General features: G+C 46.4%; 1 protein-coding gene across 2 annotated transcripts in view; it reads left to right on the forward strand.

Moving 5' to 3' along the window:
* Nucleotides 1–21,671, forward strand: part of TET3 (tet methylcytosine dioxygenase 3) — a 240,659-nt gene that overhangs the window by 136,824 nt on the left and 82,164 nt on the right. For both annotated transcript variants that reach the window (XM_029604150.1, XM_029604151.1), the window contains exon 4: nucleotides 14,622–17,268. In XM_029604150.1, the coding sequence (XP_029460010.1) occupies nucleotides 14,622–17,268 (2,647 nt within the window). The remainder of the gene's footprint in view (nucleotides 1–14,621; nucleotides 17,269–21,671) is intronic.

A 21,671-nucleotide genomic window follows, 5' to 3' on the forward strand; every position in this document is an offset into this window, starting at 1 on the left:
AAAGGGAATAGTTGTTCTTGAATACAAAAAAAAGCTCATTTTAAATATCGATGGGACTATTAAGTTCCTATCTCCCTTTTATTTTTTTTATTTGCACACTGAAAACAGGAAAAGGTATTTTGATTTCCAAAATCCAAATTTTACAAGGTGGTGGTATTTTCCATAGAAGAAGCTTAAAGACAAGGCATCATGATATTGAAAGGAGGGGAGAACTGGAGGAAGTGAGGAAATGCGTCTTTTAAAGGAAGGCAACAGATGCCCTGAATATCTACCAGCAGAAGTGGTAGCAAGCAAAACGGTTTCAGACTAAAAGAATACTTGGAAAAGATACAGAGGGCAGGGGATGGACATGACAACTGAGCAGGAACTGCATTGATTATAGTAAGGAAGGGACAAATGGTCAGACTTGGTGGGCTAAAACAGCCTCCTCTACTATTTTACTTCTCTGTTACTAATTATATATAATACTTGAGCTGCATTGTTCACATTGAAGTTTAAAGATATTCATGTGGTAGAAAAATATGGCATCAAAAACAGTGAGGTAAGAGATCCCATCCCCACAAAAGCATGTTACCAATATCTTATCACGAGACTTTCACCAGGTTGTTGCACTCATGAGGCACGCTCTGTTTTCATGAATATATCACAGGACTCCCAGGTGTCCTTGAGCACATCACTGGATTCGCTTCATGTAAATCAGCGGAGGAAAGAAGCCAGCAAATCAGCAGGGAAGAACCATATTATCTCTTGCCAACAAGTGGGAAAGTTGTTGATGCCCGAATACTGACAAGTCAATTGCCATGAGATACTAACCTGAGCCCTTCCATGTCAGTGAGGAATTAAGCCGTTTGCTTTCTTCTTTGAAATTCATCAGAGTTCAGAATAAATGCCATGATAACACCACCACATCTGGAAATAAGGGACTACATTTTCATTTCTGGGCGTAAATCAGACCTGCACACATACTTTCAAGGGTGCACAACCCCATCTCCTCCCATTTTCAAACACACAGTAAACGTACAGGCTGACCTTGAAGACTGGGTGACTGTGCCTCTAAGATGTTCACAGGTAACTGTGCTGTTTATGTGCATAATATTCTGAAAATTTGGCAAACGCATAAGTTATTGGCAACCCCCCCCCCCCCGAAATGCAGAATTATGTGGGTGATGAAAATATGCGCATATTTTAAGGCTGCTGAAAATCCATATTGTCTGCCTATAGTCAATTTACCTGCAAATCTCTTTAGTTTGTGTCTTACGTCCTAGTTAACACGTAGGTCTAAATTTTCAAAAGCTTATGATTTAGAAAAAAAAGATTCTTTTCAAAAAGTAAGCTAGGATTAAGCATTTTGTTTTTCCCATCTTGAAAAACTGTTAAATCTCGTATTTTTCTTGGGTTCATTTAAAACTGTTGAGAAGATTGCTAAGAACTTCCTAGCAGTGCTCCCTGAAGCATGGCCCTGTGTGACTGCCAAAGAAAATGCACCATTTCATGCAGTGGCCGCAGTGCTCCCCCCGTGTAACAGTGTTACTACTTGAGTAAATTCATGCACTATGTGCTTCTGAGGACTTCAGAGTCCTAGATTGGACTTTTTTTTTGCTTAAGGTTTTTCTAAGTGTTTAAATAAGATATCGGTAGCTACCATGAAGCACAGGTGAGGAAGTTAGAACTGCAGAGAGAGAGGCAAGGCCCGGGCACAAGGTGGAGGCTAGAGGTGGTGTAGTCACCTCGGCTATAGTGTTCCCTCACAACTGCGCCACAGCCAGAAGGGCTTTGCTGATAGCAGAATATTATGGGTTTATTCTTCTCAGAAACGAGACCAAGATGTTGATATTTTCTTAGTTATGGTAAAAGGCGAAAAAGGATTGATAACGGTTTTCCAAGGAGGTAGCAGAACTTCTAAGCTCAAAGAGGTTAGCACTGAAAAAATACAAAAACACACAGGAAGACTGGGAGAATTATCAGGAAAAACTGAGAGGCAGAGAGAGGGGTTAGATTAGACCAAGAAGGACCCAAACAAAAGTAGAAAACCACTCAGTTAGTAAAAGAAGACAAAACTTCCTTTAACTATGTAAAGCCATTTATGGAGGTAAATAGCAGTTTATGCCTGTTTAGATTGTGGATGGGGGAGGGGGAAATACCATGCATAGATTGTATTTTTAGCTCTACACATATTAACACAAAAAGCAGGTGCAAATGTCCTCCATGCACTTATATCCTAAGGAAGTTCCAAGGTGAGAATTGGTGCAAATGTACCCACTGACTTTCTCCAGTATGGACAGTTTGAGAGGTGAAAAATGAAAGGGACTGGGCAAGGTAAAAGAAATAATGTGGGATTTATGAAGAGGAGGAGCAGCCGAAAGCTTTGCTCCGTATATACAGAATAAGTGGAAGACAATGCACCTAAAGCAGGAAGCGGCATTGATAAATGTGAAATGATTAGAAACCGAATTACAGATGAGGAGGTACTCAAAAGTACTTGTACAAAAGATAAGGGTGTGGGGCCCGATAGAGTGCACCTCATGCTGACCACATACCCCTCACAGCTTTGTTCAACCTGTCCCTGGTGGGGAAGAGGGGGAGGAGCAGTGTAGCTTTGAGGACTGGAGCAAAGCAGGATGGAGTCCCGCCATACAAACATGACAAACACACACAAAGAAGAAGTGGGAAACCAAGACCTATTGAGTCTAACTTCGGTAGTGGCAAAACTATAAGAAGATTAAAAAAAAAAAAAAAAAAAAAAAAAGGCCATGCTGAGTCACACCAATGAACGATCTATCGAGCCCAGCATCCTGTCTCCCAACACTGACCAGTCCAGATTACCTGGAAGGACCCAGAAAATCCATTATAAAAGTCTGTTTCATGTAGCTTTCTGTAAGAATTCAGAGGTGGAGAAACCAAAGTTTATCTGGCTAGTTATGAACTGTCTTCTAGAATCTTGTCCATACCTTTTTAAACTTATACTACTAGCTTTAACCACATTTTCCGGCAACAAGTTCCATAGCTTAATTATATGCTGACTAAAAATAAAACATTTGTTTTAAATCTGCTACTTGTTGGTTACAGGGAGTGTCCCCTGGTCCCAGTATGGAACTTGCATGTAAAAAAAAAAAAAAAAAGAGGGACATGACAAGGCCTGAAACAGGCAACCAGTGGAGGCCACATTGTAGTGTAATATAAACATACTAAGGACATAGAGAGGCAGTGGTAGACACAGGGTTTGAGAAATAGAGTAAAACATATACATGGTGAGGTGGAGTCTGTGTGGGGTTAAGCATGGGAATTTATATGCTCATCTACCCACAGTGGTAGAGAACCGAGGGGGAAAGACAACTGGGTAGGCTGGACAGGCCAATTTGGTCTTTATCTGCCATCAGGTACTATGTGACGATGCAAACAGTTGGTGTCATGTGTCAGTCACAGGTTGTCCCGGAATTCAAAACAGCTGCATTGTATTGTAATGCCCTCAAAGTCTGGAGGGGTGGGTAATAAATACTTTTAAATAAATAAATTGTGATTGTTAGTGGACCAGACCAGGCACCCTTCCCCCTCACCCCTGGTAAATTTGTGTTTTTAGAGAGCATGTGCCTCGTCTCACTGGAAGTTGATTAAAGACATTCCACGTTTGCAGGTGATCAGCTCAGATTTGGTTTTTGCTTAAAAACCGTGATTGTGATGTTGCAAAATTCCTGAACTGCACACAATTTAGAAAAGAAACCTTTCTAGGCAGTTGTACAAGTAGATAGCACTGCAGTGTGGCACGAGCGTCCGGGAAGCATTATGTAGCTCTCGTTATCAGGCAGGGAGAGGCGTGCAGCGGTGCAACTGCATGTTGCTGATCTGTCAGATCACACGGTCACCTGTTTTCCCCAACGGTGGTGGTTACATCATATAGGCAATGCCGGTGGGTTCGGAGTCCAATCCAAACTGCTTTAAAAGAACCACATTAGGAATGGTTACTTCTTTTTAGACCAAGTGGCTTTTGTACAAAATGCACACTAGCTGCCCATGAGGTGTTGGGGTTATCGTCATTGCTCAGTCATGCGAGGAAGAGTTTCCATGAGGAGCTCGTGACTTTATCACTCAGGAGTTATAGAAATGTCTCCATTCTTTCATGAGCAGTGAAGAATAAATCTTTTGCCCGACGGGGTACATTTTCAGTAGCGCATCTAACTGCGGACTTGCTGTATACACCACACACACACACAATTTCAAGCATACGTAAAACCAACCTGAATTTCAAATATCAGACACACATGTTCAAGCTGACTTTGAAGGTCGGGTTGCTATGTGACCAAACCTTTGTGCATAACTTTATTCGTTGCCGAATGGGCTACAAAAGTATACATGGAAATGGCATGCTGTTTATACATATAACTCTTTGAAAGTCCGAGTTAGGCATGTAAATCTCTTAATGTTCTCATGGTATGAAATTCCAAGAAGATAACCTGAAGAGCAACACCAGAAAAAGATTCTTCAGGGGAAAGGTGGTGGGTGACTGGAACGGACTCCCAGGGGAGGTGGTGGAGACAGAAACAGTAAGAGGAGTTCTAGAAAGCCTGGGATCAACACAGAGGATCTCTGGATGCAGTGAAGTGAGGGGAAACATAGAGATCCTGGCACTGAACCAGGATCAAAACTAAGACTTGGATACGCCTTCCAGTTCTTCTCTGCTGTCGTTTTCTGCATTTCTGTGTAACATCTCTTTCTTCTGCAATTACATGCATAAACGTTAAGGGGCTGAAAATCCACACTGAGCGCACAAGGCCAAGTTATGTGTGAAATGCTTCATTTTACGTGGTTAAGTCCAGAATTAGCATTTAAAAACGTAGCCCTGTGTGCTCTTTCTGTAAAAGAGCAGGAGCACTCGGCCAAAGTGGTCACGTGGAAGCGGCGAGGGCCGTGACCTGCTTTCACTTTTTTAAAGATGATCTCCACTCACTGGCAAGGAACAAGCTGGCCATGTGCTTAGTCAGTGGAACAAGAGGAGACAAAACTAGGCCAGCGGGTGAGAGGAGGGGAGAAGAATGTGGGCAGGGCAGGAGGAGCCAGGGCGGCCCTTTCTTTCTTCAGGCAGCAGCAGTAGTAGGAGCATTCAGAACTGCTGGAAAGCAGTGCCAGCAGTAGTTGTGCTAGATCATGGACAGTACTGCATTTTACGCTTGGGTTGTATTCTTGTAGGAAAGTATAAAGTGCATGTGTACACAGTTGATATAAAAATGTAGATGGAATTCTATCTATAATCTTCCATATTGTCTTTCTCTACACATCTGTGTATGTAGAGGGAGCATTAATTTTATTATTGATCGAATTACAGAGGATTTACTTTGTACAAAGCATCTGTTGTCAGAGTTATATCATGGAATAGCCTTGTCTAATCAGAAATACGGGAGTCCTAAATGCTTCCTCTCTATTTTCAGTATGCATGACATTTCTTCCACCATGTGTGTTGGACTGGTATATTCAATGACTGCCTGGTGATTAAAATGTATATGTAATTTCTAGGAGTCACATATCCCCTACTTATTAATGAATGTAATGGGCAGTCCTGTAACGGTATTTCTAAGTGCTATCAAAAAAACATTCAAGTAAAGAGTTTGCCTCACAGGAAATTCCGGGCCAGATAATCCACAACAGTGGGTGGTTTTAAGAACTGCTCACAGCAAGAAAATGTCCCTCACTGATGGCCACAATTTATGTTACTGATGCCTCAGACGGGATCATGACCAGAAGAATTCTGTAGTCTGTGAATGGATGCTCATAGCACTCAAAGGCCATACATATGGAAGAACTGTGTAAATCTCTGCAGAATCGCAGTTGATTTTCCTCCTGAAGTGTTGTGTCGTCTGCCTTCTCAGGTAACAGCTTGCACAGCAGTTCATCCAAAAATCCCCTGTCCGCTAAAGCCAAGACTATGATGTTGAGTTCAGCCTGCTGCTTGGAGCTGAAGCAGAAGTGGCATCCTTCTCGAGAACCCACCCTACCTACCTACTGCAAAGAAGCATACGTATTCTAGCCCTGGTGCATCAGCACCGGTGCAGTTAGACTGTTCCTCTTTGGAACTGTAGCACACGGTGCATCAAAGCATGGTGCATCGATGCATCCAATGCACAGTGCAACCAGGAGTCCGATGCCTGATGCATTACCACCAGTGAACTCAGTGCACACTGCTTTGATGCACTGCGACTTTGCTGATGCAACCATGCATTCAAGGCACAAACCACCGGTCCACCCGATGCATGTTTCATTCCATGGTGTCCCTGGGCAATGCTAACTCAATTCCTTCAAGAACATTCTATGAAAGTCTCACGGTCTAAAACACCAAGCGGTTTACTCCCAAGCAGGTTTACTCCCTCAGACCCAGTAGGGTTGTTACACAGCAATATGCTAGCCATTCAAAATCTGTAGGAGAAGTCATGAACTTACTCTTCTTCCAATTATCAGAACGCTAATACTGCCTAGATTGGTAGCAGAAGGCCTTTGCCTGGAAACAGCAGATCCTATCTGTTCAATAATTCCACTCTCATCAAATAGACCATCTGTTGCAATGTAAGATATCTTAGTGTCGAAAGAGGATGTTCCTCCCTACCACACACCAGTGAAAACAACACTCACTTGACCAAATTGCAGGGTTCATAAGGAGTTTCTTTACCTCTCTAAGGAGACAGATGGAACATTCTAGCCTCAACTCTCGCTTCAGCAATTCCACAAGCTGGAGTCCCCAGCTCCCCATAAGGGTGCAAACATCATCAGAACCCCAAATCAGGGGTTCTTCATCCACACATTAAGTTGCAGCAGAGTCTAGTCAATTGGAGGGTGTAGGCCAGGCTGTTTCACTGAAGCTTCAATTGGAGGGACTCCCTGATTCACTGCCTTTGTCACTGGAGTCCTGGACTAGCGAGCCCATACCCTTGGGGCTCCAATGAAGACTCTACAGGAATACATTCAGATCCTCTACCAGATCCTCTAGAGCACACTCTCCCTCTGGAAGATCTCACCTGTTCAAAATTCATGTAGAAATTAGGGGCAGCACTAGGTGTTCATGTCTGATAAAGATCCATGTACTGAACTACTTGTAATTCTCAAAATTCTGGCTGAACCGGCTGCTTTACCAGTTCACGATATTGTAAAAGTGCTACCATGAAACTGTGGGAAACGCCAATTTCAGGTGGTCCTTCCATTGCTTGAAAATTGGACCTCAAATACAGGGTCCTCCTGCTGCTCCAATTAGTCGGCGTGGATTCTGCTATGATGAAATCAAAGTAAACTCACATTTATTCCTATTCCACTTTGGGTAAAGATCATAAACTTCTGAACAATTTTGGCAAAAGGGTTTTCAGAGTGCTAGGCTTTCTGCTTGCATAATAATCCATCATTTTTACGTGGTACAATACCTCCATGATTGTCTTCAGAAGCTAAAACCATATCTACCTTCCTCCTACAAGAAGGCACTTCCTCAGCCTTTCTGGGATGCAGAAAAGGCTGTCCAATGCCTGCTTCATTTAGTGTATGAATCATTTGATTCTGCTGCATGTATCTTCGCAGCTTTCATTGGAGTATGCCAAATGGTGTGGCAGAGAGCCAGTTCCATCCATGAAGATGTCCACAAAATGTGAGTGGGCAGACCTCCCAAGCTTTGGAGACAACCTCTTCAGAAAGAAACTTTGAGAAACAGTCTCCCAGGAAAAGGACCAGAATGTGGCAATATCTCTCCCTTCATGGTGCCTGAGCAACGCACTCCACTGTAGCATCCGTATTATCCATACAAGTGTCCGTACCAGCCTTTTCAGCAGTATCACTTTCTACTGCTTCTGGCCCAGTGACACCAGCAGCTTCTGGCCAGGTCTAAACAGAGCAAGTGCTGTCAGCCGAAAAGCACTCAACAGGGCCTAGTTTTTGATCTGTCAGCCTAAATCAGGGCCTAGTTTTTGATCTGTCAACCAATCCTTTCTCTTCCCTTCTGGTAGCGAGTAGAATTCAACATTTTCTGGAGAAATGGTGTCAAATAACCAAGGACATCTGGGTCCTCAATGTTGCATTTGGCAGTCCATGGGCTGACCCCCATGACCGCTGCATTCAACTCTCTGCCCATATCACCTCTCTTCTCTTCCAATGCGGCCGGCAGACTCTGACCCCCCACGTGGCTGGACACCATGATACATTGCAACCGGACGCCGCTAGCCTCATATGCGGGAAGATGCTGCCGGGCCATCTTGACATACCTCTCCATAGCAGTGCGTGTGCCCAGCACTCCCCCATTTAAAGGGCTAACGATGAGAAAGCCCTGAGGGTGCCAGATGATATCAATCCTCCAGGCCTATAAAAGGCTGCTGCTGGCATTCTCTCACTGCCTCAGCAACAGGCCCTCCTACTTCTCAGTAGAGTGCATTCCTACTAGTGTCTTGTCTTCAGTTCTAGCATCCTTTCTTTAGCTCTTCAGCTTCTTTCTCTTTGCTCGCCTGTTCTTCTCCTTACCTACTTGCCCTGCTTATCCGTCCCTCCTCTCCTCTCCGACATATTTCCTGGTTCTGAGCTCTGCCTGATCCCAGACACACCTGACCGTTGCCTGCCTCTGATCCCTGCCTGATCACAGATATGCTTGTTTGCTTCCTCCAACTGACTGATGCCTGCCTCTGACATTTGCCTGGTGCCTGACCTCCTCCTGCCTATGATCCAAGCAACCCTAAAACCTCTTCTTCTGCCATCAGCAGAGACCCCAACTAAGTCCTGCCAGCCCAGCACCCAAAGGCTCAACCCGCGGGGAACGAGGGCTGGTATTGGTGAAGCTCCCGCTGGGTCTCTGCTTTGTCTGGATTTGCCTGCTGATGGTGGGAATCTGCAGGCCTCCTCCCTGCAGATAGCACTAATCCTGCCTTGGCCCAAGGGTCCACGAATGCAACACTCAAGAAAGTGCAGTATGGGTCTTCAGTCCATACATTCAGGGCCCACTACTGCCTTAATAACCTTTCGAGGACAGACAGAAAATCTGGGCAAGCAGTTTTGCACAATCTATTCTCACTGTAGTCCACTTTCTACAATGGAGTCCAGTTGCTTATTAAGTATCGCTCCACTGCAACCCTTAGCTTTGGAGTACCCACATGTAATGGCTAATTCAGCCAGCTTATCAATAGAAAAAGCAAGTTTGCTTACCGTAAATGGTATTTTCCATAAATAGCAGGATGAATTTGCCATGGAATACCTGCCCATCTCTCTGGAGAGTTGACCACATAGCTAGATTCACCTCTGATAATGATTGAGGAGGCTCATAAGGCAATGCCCATGCAGGAATTCCCTCACATGCTTAGTAGAGTTCAAAGCTCTACAAGCTTGGAGAGATAAGTCTGTTCAGTGCTGCCACATGACGCCACCCACATGTAATGGCTAATTCAGCCTGCTATCTATGGAAAACACCGTTTACGGTAAGCAAACTTGCTTTTTGTGCCAGTGCTCATACATTTTGTTACATATAGGGAATTGACCTTTGGATGGGAGAGTGTTTGTCCTGAATGTATGGATAATATCTCAGATGGATGCCAGGTAAAAATGTAACATTTATAGAAGGGTCATAGGGCCTGAAGACTCATGAACCATGGCATCCTTGCATATCTCCTATTTTTCCTGGGACCAGTGTAGCAACACTGGTCCCAGATGTTTTTTCCCATCTTTCCTGGGCCCCCCCCCCCCACACCTCCTATTTTCTCTCTCGGCAGTCTCTGCAAATCCTCACTTCCCTAGCTGGCTTGCCTGGAGACCTCGGGGGACCCTCACTAACCTGAGGTGCACTCTCTAGTGCTGGTCATTGACTGGTGGGGGCCACCAGAGAAGAAGCAGTCGCAGTCATCCTTCCTCCTCTTCCTCCCAGCCCTCTGCACTGAATGCATCACCTCTGCGGTGTGCCGCCCCCCCCCCCCCCCCCCCCCCCCCCGAATACCCAGATCCCCCACACAGTACTACAGTCTGAGCCAGAGGGGCTGGGATCATTCATTTTAATCTGTAAACATTAGAGTGAAAGATGGGTTGCACAACCAGGAGATCAGTGCACCTCATTCAGAAATAACCATGATTTGCAACAGGGCTGTGCAAAAAGATAACTTTGCGATTTGAGTTTAAAAAACAATGAAATGTTTTATATGAATCTGGGAGGAAGGGGGGAGGTTTGAAGGGTAGGGTCCAAGGGGATCCATTTAAAGGAAACTAGCTTATTGAGCAAATTGGCCTTTTTCATGCCTTGCATCTACTTATGTTCTCATGTAGGGGCTTGCTGAAATACCTTCTGTTTGCCTTGATTAGTGAAAGAGCTGTTTCCTGCATTAGATCTCACTTTCCAACACCTCCCAGCCCAGGGTCAGTTCTATAATGAGGCAGGGTGAGACGGGCGCTTAAGGCGACAGAATTTTGAGGCGGCGAAAAATGCCCCTCTCAGAGCGCTGCTGCGGCGTCTGCCTGACCCTGCCCGTCCCTGCCGCGGCTGCCTCAGCTCAGGCCAGCAGCAGCTGAAGAAGAATGGAGAGAGAGGCTGGGGCTGCCACCGGAGCTAAGGCCGGCGGCGGCAGAAGAAGAACAACGGAGAGAGGCTGGGGCCGCTGCCGGCTGAAGAACAGAGAGAGACCCTTCATGAGAGAGAGGAAGCTTGCTTGTGTGTTTGTGCTTGGGTGAGAGGCAGCTTGTGCAATTGTGCACGTTTGAGGCAGCTTGCTTGTGTATGTGTGTGTGTGTGTGAGTGGCAGCTTATGTGTGTGTGTGTGTGTGTGCGAGAGAGAGATTGTGAGCCTGGTGGGGGGAGGAGGGGGTGAGAGAGCATGTGTGAGGGTGCTTGGAGGTGTGTGAGAGTGCTTGGGGGGAGTGTGAGAGAGAGCATGTCTGAGAGTGCTTTCGTGTGGGTGCCAGAGAGAGGGAGCCTATGGGGGGGGGGGGGGCGGGGGGGAAGGGGGTACCATGTAATCCTTTGCCTCAGGCAGCAGATTGCCTTGAGCTGCTCCTGTCCCAGCTTCTCCCTTTTCTTTTTTTTTGGATGTCTGCAATATCTTTCATTGGAGCAGCGTAAGCTTTCTCTGGGTAAACAGACATGAGCTCTCTATCACGCTCTGGACCTATTCATGTTAGATTCCTACAGCTGTGCTGTCACATCTGCAAAAGAAACCTACATAGTCTCAGGAGTACATGTACAACATCTTTTTAATAGCGTCATCAGGGCCAACATAATTATCGCAGCCTACAAAGGATCCATTTTTCTCAAGGACCAGCTCCAGCACCGCTTCCCCATATAGGAAATGTCTATCTCTCTTCAGCTGCAGTTCTAAAGCTGCACTTATAGATTAGCCGGCACCTAAAGTTGTGTTGACAGATATTCCCTAGATACAATATCATTCTGCGCTCGCTCAGGAGCAGAAAATGCCTGTCTAGTAAAAAGTTATTTCTCTTCCCAGTAATTTAGATTGTACTGGGATTTTTTGTGTTCCGTTCCTTTTGGTTGGAGGCGAAAGGGTTGGGGGAGTGCTCCATGGCAGCTGTCCAGTAGCACCATCACGAGTTGAAGGGTCTGCCTAACTCATCATACGGGACACATGCTGGCAGGTCGGGAGTGGATAATTACATACCTGCTGCCTCTCCAAAACTCCGGCAAACGTTCAGAATTCAGTCATGTGCATTGTACCTGCAAGAAGGCCCTGCAATTGCTGAGGAAATAACATAAAACCAGCCAGTGCTATATTTTTGTTCTGTTGATCTACAAGGAGTGTTTCAACTAGTGTAGCAAGTTTTGTGGGTCATCGGAGGTAAGGTGGCCTTTTGAAAGCTTTTTCCTCTTGTTTGCATCCGAGGAAGATCAGCTGCGTGGTCCAAACTGATAATTTATTTATTTATTTTTAGATTTTTATATACCGGTGTTCCTGTATTAAGATACAGATCACATCGGTTTACATTGAAACATAAAAATTATGCCAAGAGGCGGTACATATAACAAGGTTATAGAACTTGGAAAACATGGAAAACAGATTCGAATAATGAATAATGAATGAAGACGTTGTAATTGGACTGGGAGTGAAGTGGGAAACAGTGTTGCATTAAATTCTCAGGTTTGGTTTTTTTTTTCTATCACGGTTGCACATGGTTAATTTGCCAGTTAATAATACTTGAGTTAGAATCGATTGGCGTTGTTTGAACCCTTACCCTCACCCGCAACCCCCGTCAGATACAAGCAGAGCATTTTCAGGCTCGGCTCTCCCTGTCTCGTCTGCCTCCCGATTACAAATATAAATTAAAAAAAAAAAAAGTCAGGAGACTGGACGTTATGCAGCGCAGCAGCCATGAGTTTCTACATGACTCAGGAAACTTAAGGCGCTGCAGGTATGCCCTTCGGAAAGAAAAGTTCTCTATTTAGGAAAGGCGCTGCTTTATGACAATGCTCGTGCACATGGTGCGGTGAGGCAGGGGCACCTCTCCAGCTTCCTGGTAATGTTACCGCTGACGCATGTTGACACATGGGAACCGGGCAGAGGATGCGGCAGTCCAATCCCAAACACTGCTTTCTGCCTCTAAGCCTTCGGAGGGCTCCCTCTGCACTTTGGTCAGACCCGTCCACAGTCGCCTCTGGTTCACTTCGCCTAACTTCCATTGTGCTTCAGGGTCAGATGATGTAGCTACATGTGCCCATCTGTCCCGGTGCCTGTGGGTATGTGTGTCTGTCTGTTTGCTTGTCCCTGTCTGTGAGTGTACGTGTGTGTGGTTTTTGCATGCATATTCCCGTGCAAATGTTTATGTGGATATATCTGGCTGTGGTAATTTACAGATTCTGTGCACTCATACTTCTAATGCAATGAGTTATCGTGTACGGCTCCTAATTTACCGCTGTTTGTTGAATTTCAGAATGATGATCTTTATAATAATGTTATTTAATGCCAGTGTCATTTTTTAAAGTATTTTTCAGGGCTTCGGCCTTTTATATTCTTCCCTTTTTACATCATTCATTCTTGTAGGTTTTCAATAGAAATGCCATAACCCATTCCCCCCCAAAAAACATGACCTCACCATAAAGCTGGAGAGCCCAGCTGCTTGCCCTTTCTTTGACAGGGAGGGGGACATGGTCCCTGGAGCAGTGCTGTGCAGCTCCCATTCAGGCAGGTGCAACTGAGGTGCGGGGCCTGACTCGGAAACCTAGGAGGAGTGGCCCAAGTGATGAGAGTTATGGGCTGAGAGCCAGAGAAGCCGGGGTCGACATCGTGCTTCTTCCACCTGTACATTTGGTGATCTTGAGCCACTTTCTCCCATTGCCTCAGGTACCCACTTAGTCTGCCAGCTCTTTTGGGAAGGGGGCTTAATGTACCTAAATGCTTATCACCAATGTACAGCGCTGCATGTGTCCAATAGAACTACAAGTCCTAGTATTGAGTATTAGAGCCCAGAAGTCTTGCTGTTCTGGACATTTTCTACCTTCATAATTCACCCAAGTTTTTCTCCCCCTCCCCATCAGCCCCGATACTCCAAGACTGGACAGTTCTGCCCAGGAAGCTTTGCTGCTTGGAAAGAAGCAGCCACCCCTGAGCTTGGCATATTCACTCTGTCCTTAGAGCAGCCTGACCACTTCCACGCCTCAAAATAAGCAGCCAGCTGGGTTTTAGGCTCCATTGCTTCCTCTGAATCTTACTCCTCTTGGGTTTTTTTCCCCTTACTACAAGTTTGCATCCTCTATTTTTCCACGTTTTTATGGCTACAGACTGCCCCAGGCCCCTCCAGTCTCTGCCCTCTTCCTTTCCATGTTCTTAATAATTATGTTTGGTTCTGCTTTTCGGTTATTTGTGCTGCAGCTTTACAGTACTGTATTCAGGTGATACCTGCATGGGCTCCGTGTTAGAAGGAGCAGGGCTAATCCACTCCTGGCTTTACCGCATTGCAGGCAGGAATTTGTACTTCTGTTGTTCTTAGGGAAATCGATGGGACAATCAGAGCTAAAAAATTCCTTGCCTAAAATGGGGCAAAACCGGGACTGGATTAACCTGCTCTTAATGACATGGCGCTAGTTGGTTAGCCCTATCCATGAGGTTATCATGACAATCGATATAACAGCACCCCCTGATTTGATTAGGTTCATCATGGTGGGACTGGCTAAACAGGAAGTATTTTCAAAAGCTTTCAATCTGAGTATTCCTTGACAGATTAAGTAGAAATGCAAACAAAAAAAATAAAGAGGGATTTTAATAGGTTTGCTTGTATTAGCTGCCAGCTGGGCCCTTTCCCCCTACAGTTGCTGCTTTAAAGAGCCACCGCCTTCCCATAGTTCCTTGATTGACCTGTCTCCTGTGTCAGAGCCGGAAAGTGAGAATGTTGTTTATTAAGCTGCACTGCAGGTGTGATTTATGGGCGAGATTCAGCACTTCTGGATTTTGCCTTGGGCTGCCACAGTGCACCCTGAGAAAACAGGGTCTATGACCTTAGATTATGTTTGCCCTAACTCTTTCCTATTGTCTCTGTACCTTGGTTGAACCATGGGCTTGCAGGCACTGCAAGGAGTTTGCAAATTGGACCTCATATGTAATTTTCTCTTAATAGAAAATATTGTGTTACTGTGGAGCTAGAATTCAAAATAATTTGCTTTTGTTTTTTTTTGTTTTTTTTGTGGTGTTTAGACTGGTTCAGAGTGTACCCCAGTTGATGGACCCAAAACAGGCCAAATGGAAGAAGGCCCAACCAATAATGTTGAAGAAAGAAGGGTAGAACAGCAAGGTGCCCCAAGTCTGGTGAATGGGGGATGTGAACTGACAGAAACCAAGAAGCCACCGGAAGCAAATAATTGGATAAATAATGAGCCTGTCACCCAGTCCTTCAAAGAAAATCTGAACTGGAAACATACTCCGGGGCACCATCAGGCAGCCACTACCAACAATGCAAAGTTGGAGGATGCTAGAAACTTAGTTGCATTCTCTGCAATGGCGGAAGCCATGTCTTCATACGGCGTACCAGCATCAGGGTCTCCATCACTGCTGTCAATGCAACTCTACGAGAAATTTAACTCCGAGATGAACAACAGGGAAGAGGTGGGCAACCCAACTCTTCCATCATCCGATCACTTCTCTACCAGCGAGGATCTCAACACCCTGAAGGCAGCACTGGCCCTTGCCAAGCATGGTATGAAGCCCCCAAACTGTAACTGTGATGGTCCGGAGTGCCCCGACTATCTGGAATGGCTGGAGAAGAAAATAAAATATGCCATAAATGAGGAACAGAGCCGATTCTCCCATCCTTTCAGCCAGGTACAAAATCAGCCTGTAGAAAAAGGTGCTTTTACAGATCCGGTGCCTGCAGTAGAGAAACCGCTTGCAAAATACTCTTCTGAAGCCCTTCTCTTTTCCCAAAGTGCATTAAACATTGCAAAGGAAAAGAATATCAGCCTTAAGACCGCCATCGCCATTGAAGCACTCACCCAATTGTCGGCACTTCCACAGCCAACAAGGGAGGTATCAGGTGCTCATAACGGCCCTCTTCAGCCCACAGCGTTGGTTTCCCAGGCCCAGGTTATGCATTCCACCTGTCTAGATGGGAAGGAAAGCCAGGTCTTGCCCATGTCCAGCCATGACCTGTTCCAGAATCAAAGTCTTCAGCCTTACATTGGTGCTAACGTATCGCCGGCTCAAAGACAGACCTCCCAGGAACAGGTCAAGAAGACTGGCCAAGAGGAATTGCATTACATTCCTGACCTGAACGCCTTACACAACTCTTCTGATCATCTCCCTGCACCTCCCACCACCCCACAAAAACCAGAATTTCCTGAGCAATTGAAAGCAGAAGCTAGAGTTAAAAGCATGTGGTTGCTCAGTCCAGATCAGCCTACAGCTCACACTGACCCCATGACTGGGTTAAAACATTTGCTGGGCAATGCTGATGATTATATCAGATCTGTGTTTAAAAGACCAGAAGTTTTGCCCAACAAAGTAAAAACTCTAAAATCTAAGCAGGATCCACTCTATTCACCCCTAAAGGAGCAGTCTAGTCCAGATTACTTGAAAATGTCACCCAACCAGCAATTGTCACAGCTTCTACCAGAAACGGAATTTCACAAGAAGACCCAGACTGTGCTGCAACGGCAACTCCACCACAAACGAAATCTGTTTCTGGAGCAAACGCTGATGCAGGCCAGCCCACAGGAGCAGCAGAAGTGGTGGACCCCCAGCTCGCCAATCCCAGCCCCAAAACCGAGCGAGAAGCCTGCAAAGGAGAGGAAAAAGAGAGGGCAGTCTCCTATTCAAAAACAAACTGAAGCCAAGCCCAAGCCACCACGAAAACAAATTCAGATCAGGAAATCAAAGCAGAAAGACGCTCACCAACTCTTTTTGCCCATGAGACAGATAAGTTTGGAAGGATTTCGTTCGCCTGAGAATTCGGAAAATCAGGCAGAAACCATGCAAGTAGAACAGCCTCTGCTCCGTATTCTTGAACAAGCCTCTTCTCTGCCAGTCCCTCAGAGCATGCCGGAGCCTGTGCTACACAAACAGCTTGTCAACGGCCAGGCTCCCGATACTCAGGAATTAAGCTCTGTAAACCATCGCGGTGCAGAGCAGACCCAGAACTTTGCAGATGGCATCACTCCACCTGGCTGCGGCCTCTCAAACTACCCAATGTGCTCTTCGACTTCCGCGCCCGATGCCGTCTGCAGTTCCAGGCAGGGTGAGATACCCCACAGTCAGCATGTGGATTCTCTACCTGTCCAGCAAGAAATCCTTCAAGTGGATTATAAATTTGAAGATTTGATGAGGCAGTTTGAGGCAGAATTTGGCGAGACTTTCCCGGTGCCAAATTCTGAACTTCCAATCCCGAGCAACGAGGGAACACAGGCAGAGCAGAAGTCTCACAGCCATCAGTCTCCAGAACCAGGACAACCCACCGGCTCCTCCACGGCATCCCAAAGTTTGCTGTGTAGGGATGATCCGCCATTTGCAAACCCTCCCAATTCGGTGCATAAAATATGTTCACTCTCACAAGAAATTTCACAGGATTTTGAGAGCATCTTTGCAGCCAACTCTCCAAAGCGGATCAAAATTGAATCCTCTGGTGCTATTACCGTGCTATCTACCACTTGTTTTTACTCTGAGGAAAACCAAAATGCAGAAGCTTCCCTGAATCCTGATGGGACGCCTACCAAAACTGAGAATCCCTTCATGCCTACTCTGAGTGGATTTTTGGAGTCTCCTATGAAGTATCTGGATTCTCCTACCAAGAGCTTGTTGGACACCCCAGCAAAGAAGGCTCAGGCAGAATTCCCCACCTGTGACTGTGTGGGTAAGTGAAATCCTTCATCTTGATATCTCCCACATAGCAAAACCAAAACACACTTATTCCTGGTGAAGGCCAGCTGTGTGGTACCATAAATCTTGATTTTAAGTAGTTTCAGTAGCTTGATTCCTTAAAATACGAACTTGTCTTGACTTTCTTTTCTTTTCAAGACTCTTTTCTTATTTGCTATGTTTTACCATTTCCAGTGTTGTGCTATGTATCTTCTGTCCACACTGTTCATTGGGGGAAAAAAAATCTTTTTCCCTTGCATCCATTCTCCAGTTATCTGTGTTGTATTCTTGCTTTGCATCAAGGCTTTCCAAACGGTTAGCCAGCATGACCCCACTGGAACATTCGCATGACCCTAGAGCATTGGTCTTCACTTCCTAGAGGGCCACAAACGGGTTGGGTTTTCAGGATATCACTAATGAATATGCACGAGATAGATTTGCATTCACGTTGCCTCAGTTATATGCAAATCTTTCTGATGCATGTTCACTAGGGTGATCCCAAAATCCTGACCATTTGTGGCCCTTGAAGAGTGGATGTAAACACCTCTGCAGAATTAGTGGTGGGGGTAAGGGTGCTGTGCCACTTCAAAAGTCTCACTCCCTTCTCTCAATCTCCCCTTCCAGCTGATCCCTTTGCTCATTCCCTTTCACATCTCCCATCCTGTCCAGACTCACAGCCCATCAGCTTCTCTGTTACATCCCCGGTTCCTCCCTCACAGCTAAGCCCCATAGCTCTCAATATATCTCACTCGCCCCTAGGCTCATTCCCCCTTTCATCCACACCCAGACTTATTGTCTCTCTGAATCCACCCCCCCTGCAGGCTCACTCCTTCTTTCTCCACTCTCCCAGGCGCACCCTCCACTAGGCTAATCCCTTTTCCCTCACTCTTCCAGGTGCACTCCCTCTTCTCACCACATTTCCATGGCCAGCTCTAGGCTACAACAGTAGGGACTTGGCATCCCCAAATAGCACCTCTCTCCCTCTACAAGAACAACAGAGACTTGGGGGCCTCAACATCAAACTTCCTCCTCCCCATCCTCTGCCCAGCACTGGTAAGCCTCATCTCCTCTCTCTCCCCCACAAGACTGGTAATGCCAAAGAGCACTGGTAGAGGAGAGGACACAAAGCTAGCTCACCCCTTCTCACACCTCCAGGCTTTCCCCTGCCCAGGCTCATCCACTCTCCTCCCCTCCCCCCCCCCCCCCCGCCCCCAGGGTTTACCTCTCCATGACTCATCAACTCTCTTCACTCTCAGTTCACCCACCTTCCAGCTTACTGCCCATCCCCCATCTATATTCTCTCTCTATCTCTCCCTCAGCTCACCCTTCCATACTGAACCTCTCTCTCTCTCTCTCCCCCCCTTTCCCCATGCTAATCCCCTCTTCTGAGGCTCACCCCCTAGACTCTTTCCCCAGGATCATTTCTCTTCTCCCCACTTCTGCCACTAGGCACACTTCCCACAGACTCTTCCCTCTGCTCATATGGCCAGCTCATCCCTTCTGCCACACTCATAAGCTCTCACCCCCTTTCTCCATACACCAGCCAGGCTGACACCCTCTGATCCTCTCTATCCCGAAGGCCCCCCCCCCCACCCATCTCCTTCCCCTTTTAAACCTCCCTCCCTCACCAGTCCCCTTTTAAAACCTTCCCACATCTGGCATCCACCTCTGGCAGGAGGAGGAGGAGAACACTGATACCTCAGGCTGCTGCCACTGCCTCCTCCTCCTCGTCCTCCTCCTCCTCTGCAGCAACTATACTGGCAGTGGTGATGATTATTAGTGGTGGGGAGGAGGAGAGAATGCAGACCTGGGGTGGCAGCAGTGGCGGTGGTTGCCAGATGGGGAAAGCAGGTCCAGAGTTGTGGTGGTGATTTGGGGCTGGTGGTAGCAGTGGTGATCACCAAAGGTGGGGAGCATATCCATGCTAGTAGCCAAGGTGTTCGCTGGGGCAAGAGGGGTGTAGATTCAGGCTGATGGAAGCCGTGATCATGGAGAGAGAGGCGGAGAGCAGGCCTGAGCTGATGGCAACAGCTATTACAAGTTTGAGTCTAGGCCTGCAGGATTTACAGCTGGGACTGGTAGCAGTGATCGCCAGGGAGGGAAGCAGTGATATTGAGTGGCAATATAAGAACTTGGTCCCTGGTCTTCGCTCTTCAGACAGCAGACTCACAGGAGAGCTGGCTCCCTTCTCCGCACTGTCCTCAACTGTTTGCGTCAGCTGATCGCATTGTGCTGACCTTGCTTGTGGATTTTTGGGTTTTTTTGGACATGTTTCATTTTGCAAGCCACAGTTTGGGAAATGCTGTTTTACATATATAGGTGTGACACCTACATGGGAGCTCTGATGAGGATCAGCACTGCCTTTGCACCCCCTCTACCCTGATTTATATGATGGCTAAGCAGGAGCTTTGGAAAATCTGTAAAACTACTAAAGAATGAAATAAGAGCCATAACAAAGAGTTAATGATTTTGTTTGCTTTAGTTGGAAAATGAATCATCTAAAAATGTTTTTTAAGACTGCTGGTCTAAATAATCTATTTAACATCCTCATCATTTTTAATCATTTATCATTAAATTCATTAGAATAGCTCGCTCGTTTTCTTTCTTGTGTTTAGCTTCAGCTAAGCCACATATTTTTCTCCTCCTAGCCGTGGGCTACCAGAACCTGTCCTGGTGAGCACAAAGCCAATCTGGTTTTCAGTATATGCTTAATGAGATAAATTTGAATAGACTAGGTCTCTCCTATATGCATATTTACCTTATGTATATTCATTGTGGGTATTTTGAAAGCCCTGATTGGCTGAGAGGTCACTAGGACATATTTGAGAAGCTCTGATATAGCTGCTCACACCACTGTCAATGCAGAGGTAAACGTAAGGTGCTGCTGTGCTGATCATCACTAACCTGTACAGGCTTTATACTGACATCTATAAAGTTTGAGTTCACCATGGACAACAAAATACTTTTTTGGGGAGGGTGAAAAAAAAGAATACAATTGAAGAAGACCAACCTAAGGACAAAAGGGGAAAACAAGACTAAAAAACGTCAGTTCTGTAGGTAATACTACTATAAAATCAGGAAGTCAATATTGAAATGTTACTTATTTGGATAAGTGAGACTTATCTGGCTAAGTGATGGTCACTGAATATCAGGCTATGTTCAGCAGCAGGCCCGGCACGACCAGGTGCGCATACTGTGCATTTGCATGGGGCGGCACACCTGGGGGGCGGCGAGCCGGCAGCAAAAGGAGAGGTCACAGGGCCGCCACAGTGGCATACTGAGGGGGTGGCAGGGGGCCAATGCCCTGGGCGCAGGGCCATAGGGGACGCTGGTGGATCCCATCAACAGAAAGACAAGCCGTGCGGCCGCGGATAGACCCCTTCCTATCCTGTGTGCCGGCCACTATTCCTGCTAAGCTGCGCGCGTGACCGCGCACAGCAGGAAAATTGTCAGGGCCCCCACCAAAGCCTGAAGAAACCTCCAAATCTCCAGATGCTCCTTCTCCTTCCTGCCTGTGTGACCCCAGAAGAAAAACATTGCTGGAGCTGCACAGGCAGGAAGGAGGAGGAGGAGTATCAGCCCGCATGTAGAAAAGGAGCAGCCTCTGTGGTAGGGCCGCTGCAGATCTCACCTTGCGGCAGGCAGATAAGAGGAGGCCCGCCATGAAGCCCAAATCACTGCGACCCATGGAGGCCCTGTAGAGTTTGTGTCTTTTGAGAGTGAGTTGAGAGATCGTGTGCGTGTGTGTGAGAGAGTGAGTTGAAAGACTGTGTGTGGGAGTGAGAGCCTGTATGTTCAGAGAGACAGCATGTGAAAGCCTGTGTGTGTGTGTGTGTGTGAGCGACAGCATGTGAGAGTGAGAGCCTGTCTGTGAGAGAGAGAGTGAGACAGCATGTGAAAGAGCCAGTGTGTGTGTGTATGAGAGAGAGACAGCATATGAGAATGAGAGCCTGAGTGTGTGTTTGAGGGAGGGAGAGAGAAGAAACAGAAAAAAAAAGAGACTCTGTAAAAGGAATTGACAAAAGACCAAGAAAGGGAACATGGAAAAAAAAGCCTGTGATCAACCGGTTAGAAAACTAAGATCAGACAGCAAAGGTAAAAAACATTTTTTTTTTTTATTTTTACTGATTGGCACATGTTATCTTGGGGAATGTGCAAGATTAGCACTTTCTCTATGCGGATCTCACAATCTACGAGATCAGCATGGAGGAAGTGGAAACCCACGGGGCCTGCACAGAGGAGGCAGCAGAATGGGCTTCAGTGCCAGTAACAGTGATCAGAATAGCCACATGGCAGCAGTGACAGCGGCAGCAGAGGAATGAGAGAGGCTCCGAGGTTGCTGGCAAAAGAAAGAGAGGGGGTCTGCCTTTAGTGTGTGTATGTGTATGAATGGGAGCC

This window comes from Rhinatrema bivittatum, chromosome 5, assembly GCF_901001135.1.
Source record: "Rhinatrema bivittatum chromosome 5, aRhiBiv1.1, whole genome shotgun sequence".
In the NCBI taxonomy this organism is placed as follows: domain Eukaryota; kingdom Metazoa; phylum Chordata; class Amphibia; order Gymnophiona; family Rhinatrematidae; genus Rhinatrema; species Rhinatrema bivittatum.